The sequence below is a fragment of the Labeo rohita genome, unplaced genomic scaffold (assembly GCF_022985175.1).
Source record: "Labeo rohita strain BAU-BD-2019 unplaced genomic scaffold, IGBB_LRoh.1.0 scaffold_1640, whole genome shotgun sequence".
In the NCBI taxonomy this organism is placed as follows: domain Eukaryota; kingdom Metazoa; phylum Chordata; class Actinopteri; order Cypriniformes; family Cyprinidae; genus Labeo; species Labeo rohita.
Window position 1 is genome coordinate 5274 of NW_026127825.1, and position 11017 is coordinate 16290.

An 11017-nucleotide genomic window follows, 5' to 3' on the forward strand; every position below is an offset into this window, starting at 1 on the left:
AAAAGACCTTTTAAACCATTTAACTGATTGTATTAATCGGTCAAAATTCTGAACGGTTAACCGGTTAAAATGAGCATCCCTAATTAAGACCAATACAAAGAAAGGATTTTTAGAAATCTTGGCCAACGGAAAAGTATGAATATGAAACGTATGAGCATGTACAGCACTCAGTACTAGTTGGGGCTCCTTTTGCCTGAATTACTGCAGCAATGCGGCGTGGCATGGAGTCTATCAGTCTGTGGCACTGCTCAGGTGTTATGAGAGCCCAGGTTGCTCTGATAGTGGCCTTCAGCTCTTCTGCATTGTTGGGTCTGGCATATCGCATCTTCCTCTTCACAATACCCCACAGATTTTCTATGGGGTTAAGGTCAGGCGAGTTTGCTGGTCAATTAAGAACAGGGATACCATGGTCCTTAAACCAGGTAATGGTAGCTTTGGCACTGTGTGCCAAGTCCTGTTGGAAAATGAAATCTGCATCTCCATAAAGTTGGTCAGCAGCAGGAAGCATGAAGTGCTCTAAAACGTACTGTATACAGCTGCATTGACCTTGGACCTCAGAAAACACAGTGGACCAACACCAGCAGATGACATGGCACCCCAAACCATCACTGACTGTGGAAACTTTACACTGAACCTCAAGCAACATGGATTGTGTGCCTCTCCTCTCTTCCTCCAGACTCTGGGACCCTGATTTCCAAAGGACATGCAAAATTTACTTTCATCAGAGAACATAACTTTGGACCACTCAGCAGCAGTCCAGTCCTTTTTGTCTTTAGCCCAGGCGAGACACTTCTGACGCTGTCTATTGTTCAAGAGTGGCTTGACACAAGGAATGCGACAGCTGAAACCCATGTCTTGCATAGGTCTGTGTGTAGTGGTTCTTGAAGCACTGACTCCAGCTCTTTGTGAATCTTCCCCACATTTTTGAATGGGTTTTGTTTCACAATTCTCTCCAGAGTGCGGTTATCCCTACTGCTTGTACACTTTTTTCTACCACATCTTTTCCTTCCCTTCGCCTCTCTATTAATGTGCTTGGACACAGAGCTCTGTGAACAGCCAGCCTCTTTTGCAATGACCATTTGTATCTTGCCCTCGTTGTGCAAGCTGTCAATGGCCGTCTTTTGGACGACTGTCAAATCAGCAGTCTTCCCCATGATTGTGTAGCCTACAGAACGAGACTGAGAGACCATTTAAAGGCCTTTGCAGGTGTTTTGAGTTCATTAGCTGATTACACTGTGGTACCAGATCTCTTCAATACTGAACATTTTCACAATATTCTAATTTTCTGAGATACTGAATTTGGGGTTTTCATTAGTTGTCAGTTATAATCATCAAAATTAAAAGAAATAAACACTTGAAATGTATCAGTCTGTGTGGAATGAATGTATACATTATACAAGTTTCACTTCTTGAATGAAATTAGTGAAATAAATCAACTAATATTCTAATTATATGACCAGCACCTGTAATATTATTTCTTTATTGGATATGATGGATAACCATGGTGACATTCTCAGCTACAATGATTTTTGCCTGAAACATGGATTTGTATGTCATCCTAAGGAATTTTATACAGTTGTAAATGCCATTCCTAAAAGTATGGTATTATTGCTCAAAGGAATTTTTTCTCATTATTCTGTAACATTCTCTCTTCCATCTCTGTATTTGGGTCCTTATTCTGTTAGAGATCAAAAATGTACTAACTTGTTTATAAGTGTTTTTATTAATAGACTTTACCCAAATCGACTCAGCCATCACCATATTTTTAAGGATTTTGATTCAAAGGAATTAAAATAGATGAGAATGAGTTACCTTTCATTTCCAATCTTCCCAAAAGTAAAAGAGCTTCATTTTAAAATAATGAATGATATATATATATATATATATATCCACTGAAAGAATTCCTTCGATCGAAGTTTAATATTGAGGAAAACTCTTGTCAATTTTGTGAAAGTGATATTGAAACCACCGAGTACATTTTCTTCAACTGTATTCATTCAAAGCTATTTTGGTCTCATTTAAATAATAGAATGTTCTGTGTCAATATCCATATCAACCTTGTTAATTATGAACAAATTAAGTTTGAAGTGTTTAAAAAAGATTGTATGCAACACTACATGGTTAACAACCTTATTTGTTGTGGCAAATTTTTTATTCATAAATGTAGATTTCTGAAGACCACCACATCTTTTTCTCATTTTATAAATAAGCTTAGAATTATTGCTTCATCCCTATGTACACTTTCAAATAATAAGGCTATTACATTAGCTATTTTTTTTAAAACAAGTTTAGTAATTCATAATAACTTCTAACCCCTTTTTGCAAAGTTATGTAAATGTTTTGTATTATTTTTTATTTATTTTATTTTACTTTATCCTTATTTATTCACTTCTTTATCATATATTTTGTCTATTGTAATACATTTTATCTTGATTTTGTACTCCAATTTAAATGTTGTCATATGGTGTACTTTATAGTTGTGTGTGCCTTATGCACTTGCAATTGGTTATTTTGATATTTTCTTTTTTGGTTTATTTAAAGCCTGTTTGGTTTGTACATTTTGTTTTTCAATAAATTAAAAAAAAAAAAAAAAAGGAGGGTGCATTCTGAATTGGGACAGCTTACGTCCTGACGCTGTGACGCAATCACCCTTCAAATTCGCACTTCGTAGGTTCTGTTAATTATATCCAGAAATAAATTAAAAAGATCTCGTAAGTCCTGAGAATAAAAAGTGTCTTTATTTCTTTATTTGTTTGTTTGATATGATCTGGTTCTGACATGTTGGGCCTATGTCACTTTGGTGAAACTCGACTTTTGTTTCAATTTGTTTTATCATATTAAAATGTTTTAGATACAAAACGAATTGATGTAGCCGAATAGCTTTTGCCTACTGTGATTTATACAAATGAATGCCAAGTTTCTGGTAATGTTAATAAAAATCAGATTTGTTTGAAATGGCATTATCTGCTTTGCATGAAAAACTGACTGTGTTGTAAGTGTGGTCTGAGTGGAGTTTTGTAAGCTACATAAATAGCAATTAAAAATAAATAATGATAATAAAAAACCTTCCCAAAGTCAGTAAGGCTACAAGCCCTGCACTCAAAGTCTGAAGACACATTTCTGCAAACAGAGAATGATTTCTGTAGTTGGATTATGGTCAGGTGTTGTGGAGGGCGTGTGATCAGGTAAATCATTTAGTTACAGGTCAAAGTATAACTGAGATAAGAATATTCTCCTTTCGATTACGAACTCTCGTTTCAACATTTAGTTAATTCCCATATAATCATATCAATAATTTATTCAGAAACTCCAGTGAACTCATCAACGTGCAGTCGCAGGTAAGTCGAGAAACATTTTCCGGACAACTGTGTCTATCATGAGTGTGACTTGAGATCAGACGCATTTAACTAGTTAGGTAGGTTATAAAGTGATACTAAACCATATAAATACTTTTTTTTTCTCCAGATAATTTTTTTTTCAGTCAAATAAAGCTACGTACGTGTCTTGCTTTGACTGGATTAATTTAACCTGTTCATTGTATATATTTATGTAAAATGTTGTATTTGGCCCTTAAATGTAAATGTGCAAGTATTTAGAGGCAAAACACATTTGTCTGTTTATTGTAATATTTTGTATTCATATTTTTCTTTTTATCATCTGTGTCCTCCAGCAATGAAGTTTATTTGTGTGACTCTGCTGATTATTAGTGGAATTACAGATTCAAGATCAGGTAATTTTCCACACCCACATAAAGAGATGAAGTGTGTGTTCATATCTATTTATAAACCTTTTTCACGATCTGTGCTGTGTGGAGCAGGACGCGCACTGATGCAATGTGTCAGCAATGTGGGATATTTACACTGAATTTTATTACAGGAATAATGGTATATAATTATATGTGTGTATTTTTGATTAAGCTATAGCACGTGTGCATTTATAGTGCATTTTAGACTACCGTTTTTCATACAAATAGACTACCTATTGCATTCATGCCAGGAATTCATTCAAGACTAAGCTTTATGGAGGTTTAAGGAGCCCATAAATGCTACATATTACCGTAAAAGGTTGTCATTAATACCCTATAGGCGTTTCCCAGCAAACATTTGGACGTGTAACGACCGTTGAAAAGACGTCCCTCCGACACGTCCCGTCATGGTTGAAAAATAGTTCCACAATGAAAGTTCAACCGACGTCTTTGACGTTATCTGGACGTGAACTGCACGTATTTTCTGTACGTCCCTGGACGTCTAAATGCGTCATCTTCTGTATGTCTATACTATGCATTAATTTAATTTAATGTGTTAATATAATTTTAGTATATAAGCTTACATATAAAATATAGTCACACACCCATTCTGGAGGTTTAGACAACTTAACTTACTACAAGCTCAAAAACGGTCCAAAGTCGGTCCAGTCAGACCTGAACGTCTACAAAACGTTTTAAGCACGTGTACATTACAAACAATAAAACATTTTGTGGACTTATGCAAGAATTAGACCGTTCTAATTCACTACAACATATTTTGTGCATATTACATTTTTTTCAAGGTCTTCCATTTTAAACATGAAAATAGAAATAGTATAATGTAGTTAGTTAATTCTAAGCATGCACCAATTTTCTCAAAGCTTTACATTAATTTTAAGTAGCCATTATTCAAACAAGAACATAACCAAGGTAACGGATAAAAGTGAACACATGTATATTTATAATCTTTTATTTATTTATCATTATTCCAAAATGTTTACTATCATTTTGTTGCTCCACAAGCACCTGCTCTTCAGAAGCATTATTATTGTGGCAGTACTCAATTTTTTTAATTGAAACAATTTTGCATTAATTTTAAACAGCTATAAATCAAATGACTACAAAACAAAAATACTGGATTAATGTAAAACACATATAAATGTCTCTCAAAACAGCTTATTTCTTATAACCACCACCCCCAGCTCTTCCTGGAGCGTGTTTTAGGTGTTCTGCCATTGATGCATCAATTTCGGAGTCTGTGGCAGTTGGACTCCACCTCTTCAGAGCATCTGAGGGAAGAGAGCATTAATATTTTAAAATATTTAAGAAACAAAATGGCAAAATTGAGTTAAATGGCATGCACTTATTTTGAAAATGCCTTTAAGGTTATACAAATACATTTAAAATACAATGGAACAAGACTTTTTTTTTCATGAAAGAAGCATTAGTAACAAGTAAACAATAAGTATTATATGTTATTTTAGTCTAGAATAATCTTATGTCTATAAAAGATTTTCTGCATTAGATGTGTGCTAGAGTACATAAAAACAGCATTAGTCCACTGCCTCTTCAATATCTCTATGGTGCTCTTGAAATAAAGTAGATGTGTAACTGTGTGAATGTGAACAGGACATTTCTGATAAAGACAGGTGGTCTTTTAAATAAATAACGGACAAGGAACATGAGATTTTTTTTATGTCATAAGGCCAAACTTACCTTAAATTACATAGTACAAAGCTGTTGTCACGAATCTGGTCGGTGTCCCGCTGTCCGCTCACCGCCAGATGTCCCTCTCGCCCTGTCACACACAGACTGTTGCACCACACCCTGGACTACATTCCCCATCAGCCATTGCACTTCACCCATGACCAATCAGCGGCACTATAAAAGCCCCGGTCTTTTCACTTGCTAACCACGGATTGTTGTATTGTTGTTATTCCCTGTGTTTGCATTTCCTAGTTTCTTGTTCCCTGTTCCTAGTTTTTGATCTCCCGCCTGGTTTTCTCGTTTCCTTCTGTCCAGCCGCCTGCCTTGTGGATTATCGCTCGTCGTAAAGGACTATTCTCTCGTCTCGCCTCTGACACTCCTGTTACCACCCCTGCCTGCCCGACATGTATCTGTCTGTCCTCCAAATAAAGGCTCGCACATGGATGGCGTTCATCCGGTTACAGCTGTAGCTTTGAAAGGCTGTGAAATTTGGCCACCACCCCTCATACTGCATTTGGCCATTAAGCATTTGACATGACTCTGCGAAAAAAATGAGTCAGTATTACTTCACTTCATGAACATTTTAACATATGGTCAATATTACAAATTAACAGTAGTGTGCATCATGGCAATGTTAAAACACAAGAGCCACTGACCTGCTTGTTTTCCAACTTTCCATGCCTTACTCACTGCTGATTAGTAATGGATCAGGTGTGTTGTCAGTCAGAAGCTGGAAGGGCAGGGACAGCTGCAAAACAAGCAGTGCAGTGGCTCTCGAGGACCAGGGTTGGCTATAAGTGAAGGTAAAGTAATAAGGCTGCTGTGCAATTTTACTGCATTAATTACTGTCAAATTAGCTGGCTGTACTTTAGCTCTTGTTGAGCAGTGACAGACATTGTAGCCTCTATATTTTTAACTGTATGAATTCTGATTCAGAGAAATGTATGTATTTATACATTAGATTGTGTTGTTAATGAAGCACAAAAGACATAAAAATGTGTTTAAAAATTTCACAGAAGTTAATCTTTTGAAATGTCTTCTAATGTTAATCTTACATTGTGGTTAGAGACTTTAACAGAGCAAATCTGAGCCAGAGCAAACTGCCTACCAAAACTGTTTCTACTGCCCAGTGTTTGTTTTCTCTACAATGACAAGGGGAACAATTATCTGAAAGTTTACTTAAGGTCTGATGTACTACTTACAATGACAATGGAGTCGTGACCTGAATTGCACCCTTGGAGTGTCAATAAAGTGTCATTAACCATGTAATCTTTTGATTAGTACTACAACATCTTAGAAGTGTCACTTGGACATTCAAAATCATAATATATTCTTCAAATTTTTCTAGATTCTGTAGCTGTTATTTCAGGGCAACAGGGAGTTCTTTTAACATTTATTCTGTAATTGACAGGACTGCGTTTGTCTTGCCCTGTAACAGGGCAAAAAAGCAACTTCGTGGTTGTACACATTCGGATCGTTAATTTTTTTAAACATTAGCACTTACACCTCAACATGTGTCCACGGGTCCACGAGTGTCGTTGACGTTGATGGTGTCACGTTGTGCATCCACTGCTGGAAAAAATAAAAGCAATGGAAATAAAGGACCACTTTATGGAATTTTGAAGCGGTTTATAAAGAGCTTTGCAATCCCTTAAAGTTATATACACATTACCACACTGTGAAAATTGAAAGAAATTAGTAAACAATGTGTTATCTCCTAAGTTTATCTGAAATATTAGTTGGAGTAAAGTTTGGGTATTACCTAACAAATATCTCATTACAAACAAAATAAAATAAAATTAATTTCATTTAAGATACTGCACAAATTTTACCCTGATAAGCATTTGTAAACAGATTTATTGAAAATATAGATATAAACTGTTCATTATGTACATTATACCCAGAAACGGTACCTCATATTTTCTGGCACTGTCAATATACAATGAGGTTACAGTGGGAGGTTTCTGGATTAATAAATGACAAAGTGGTGTGTAACTTTCTTTTACTATACGAACATGTAATATGTGGCTCAGCCGTCGAAAAATGAGGCTTACATTATCAATCTCTTGATTAATTTACTTATTTACTTACTAATCGTTGCAAAATTCAGCAATTAGAAAACTTCTGTGGCACTTAAGGAATTAGATATTTATAAGAGGACCATAAAGGAGATTACAAAAAATTATTTCATTGTGTTATTCTATACAAACATTTTGTACATACCCTTGGCACTTTAGTTATGCATTTGTTGTTCAAGCATTATTTAAAAAAAAAAAAAAATACTTCTAGCACACTAGCTAATTTTAGCCAAACTCAAACTACGTTTTAGTTGACAATGTGCGCATTATTTCTTCCTTTTCCTTCGTGTCAAACAAGTACAACTCGACTACATTAATAAAAAACTACAAAATGTACTTACCCACCAGTAGATTTTTGAATAATTCGTAAAGCTTTGCAACACAACGATGCGCTCTCCTCCTGGTTATGGAAAGACAAAAACGTGTTAAAGCTTTCTCTCCAGATAATGTATTGTATTGCGAGCTAATCTATCCCATAGCAAAATAATCTATCCTATCGCGAGATTTGTTACAACATCTTGGCAGCACAGTTTTGGCAATCTACACCCGACTCAGACTTCAAATGGTGACTGGAGATATTTGTTTTACATGTATATGCATAAACTTAAAATAATTAAATCGTATTGCAATTTAAGGAAAACGGGCAGAATTATGACTAAAATTCAGTGGCTTTGTAATCACTTAACCACACAGCACTTTGTGAATATTCATTAAACAAGATGTAAATTCAAATTACTTGTATTTCATTACGATTTCCTGTTTTTATTTATTTACTTACTTATTTTATTTTTAATTTTTATTTTTAATGGGTAATGCTTGACTAGACGAGATCGTCTATTCACAGCCTCTTAAAACTACTTGGGGCACTTAAATAAATTATTACAGTAATAATCAAGGTGTAAGCACAATTGCTTTAGCATATTTCATACTGATTTCATATAGGGTCATGGTGGATTATAAATGCACGTGTAAAGGACGTCACCTTGTGGACGTCCTCTCACAACTGTTTCACAACAGTGTATATACTGAACTACACGAAGCTAAAACTTAAAAGTAACAATTATACATGCAACCCCAGAGAACTATAGATATGTACAAACGTATCTGAATGCATTTTTAGGAAGTATTCTGTGTTACATATTTGTACGGATTTATGCCGTCCTACCGCGACTATTTTTGGCCAGGACCAATGCTAGCTGGGTTATTCTATGTAGTTTTCATAACACTGGATATTCTACTAATTCGTACTTTTCTAATACTGTACGTGGCCTAATGGACAATTAACTTATTTTGCAATTGCATAGCTGGCTTTTAGTTTTGTGCTAATGATTGCTCTTTTAGCTTTATAGTTTATCTATTAGATCTGCATCAGTGTGCTGGGAATATTCGCAAGTTTTATCAGCTTTATCAGTCGGATTTGCGTACACCCACTTCTAAATCCCCTCTGATGTGCATCATAGTGTGCTGTATTAGCCAAAATCATGACAGTTCACCACATGATAGCTAATCCAATCGCACGTGAATAAATGCAAATATTTCATAAAAACACCCAGTAAAGACGGCTAGGACCGTGGCCGGCTTCCTTAGAAATATGATTGCGCCCGCGCCCGCTTCGTCCCGTCCCGCACCAGTCAGAGAGGATGCCGACAGTGACAGAAATGCCGTCTTTTCGTGCGCGAGAGTGGTAAAATAATAGTTAGCCTATACTGATTACTAATTTGAATCAGTACATTATAACGAAAACAATACCTTAAATAAATTAAGAGTACACCCCCTTCAGGTACCACTACACCACCACTGATCTGGTTTGTTGGTCAGCTTTACACAATCGTATAATCGCCTGTTAATACTAAAAAACGTAACATAAAGTGGCTTGCAAACCTGCGTCTACGGTCAATAGATAAGATCTATAGATAAACTATAAAGCTAAAAGAGCAATACTGGCCATTAGCACAAAACTAGTGTCTCGAAATAACGACTTAGTATCTCGAAATAACGACTTATGTCGAAATAACGACTTAGTATCTCGAAATAACGAGTTAAGTTTTTAATTTTTTTCCTCCCCACCATACGTTTTTCCCCCCCACCACATAACGAGTTAAAAAGTCGAAATAATGACTTAATATCTCGAAATAACGAGATAAGTTTTCTTTTTTTTTCCCCCTCCACCATAGGTTTTCTTTTTTTTTCCCACCATGCGGTTCAGGGCTTCCGTACCATTATGTGTGGTTTTAACTGTGTTTATCATGATTTAAAATGTATGCTTACTATGGGAGACCAATGCTTAAAAAAAAAAAAAAAAAAAAAAAAAAAAAAGAATCAATTTAACCATATAAAACTGAGGTTGCTACAATTTTTTACAGATGTTACTGATTGATAATGAACAAAAAAATTACCTCTGCATCCTCAAGCTACTATCAAATGTGCATTTCTAAGAGACAAAAAAAAAGTGATATTATTATTATTACTATTACTATTACTATTACTATTACTATTATTATTATTATTATTATTATTATTATAAAAAATTAATGGTCTGGTTTCTACAACTTTTACTTTGGAGCAAAAATCTGACTTTAAACTTGAAAGAAATAGAGATTTGACATTTATCGTGATAATTATCGATATCGATATGACGTGATAATTTTTTTGTCCGTATCGCCCAGCCCTAGTTACTACTTTACATTAAAACACAAAGTTATGGACTACTTTTATGACTTGCTGTTTTAAAGGTTGACAGTTCAAATTCAACAAGCTTCAGTCTTAATTAAACTTATTTTTTTTTTTCTCTTTTACAGAGCAGTATGAAGTAGTGGGACCTACAGATCCTGTATTTGCTGTAGCTGGTGAAGATGTGATTCTGCCCTGTTCAGTCAAACCCAACATCAGTGTTGTGGACATGAGAGTGGAGTGGTTTAGACTTGATCTGAAAGACTCACAAGTGCATCTTTATGATGATCATGAAGACAGAAACACAGATCAGATTCAGTCCTACATAGGGAGAACAGAACTGAATCATCAAGAACTACAGAGTGGAGATGCATCACTCAAACTCTCATCAGTCCGAGTCTCTGATGAAGGACTTTATAAGTGTTTTATTCAGTCCAAATCCTGGTTTGATGATGCCACTGTTAATGTCAATGTTGAAGGTGAGAAAACCATTGAAAACTAAAGGCTGGAATACACTACACAACTTTTAAAAATTTGAACAGTTTTTAAAACACTAGGCATCACACACTTACTGACTTTGTAATAGTTACAAAGGGAAACTGGTCATCATACACTACACGATTGAGGATCACAACAAACTCACACAGAAATGTGCACATTGTTGGAGACGTGTGATATGTGCTCTCCTGAAAAAATCAAACATGTTTGATATCCTCCAGACTGTAAATCGTGGCAAAAGTCGTGTAGTTTATTCCAGCCTTAACATGCTCTAACTAACTTAAAAAAGCCAGAACAACAACTGCATGTTCTTCTTGTT

General features: G+C 35.3%; 1 protein-coding gene and 1 long non-coding RNA gene across 2 annotated transcripts; one reads left to right on the top strand and one right to left on the bottom strand.

Moving 5' to 3' along the window:
• Window positions 1-3216: 3216 nt before the first annotated feature.
• On the top strand, window positions 3217-10679 carry LOC127158686 (myelin-oligodendrocyte glycoprotein-like; the record flags this gene model as incomplete). Its single annotated transcript, XM_051101719.1, has 3 exons — window positions 3217-3338; window positions 3671-3730; window positions 10329-10679. Coding segments are annotated over exons 2-3 (409 nt in total), but the record flags the coding sequence as incomplete, so codon positions are not given.
• Window positions 5915-7961, bottom strand: LOC127158685 (uncharacterized). Its single transcript, XR_007826241.1, has 4 exons — window positions 7876-7961; window positions 6957-7021; window positions 6109-6243; window positions 5915-5992 (listed from the first exon to the last, which is right to left on the bottom strand). It is a non-coding gene; the product is annotated as an uncharacterized LOC127158685 (long non-coding RNA).
• Window positions 10680-11017: the final 338 nt, after the last annotated feature.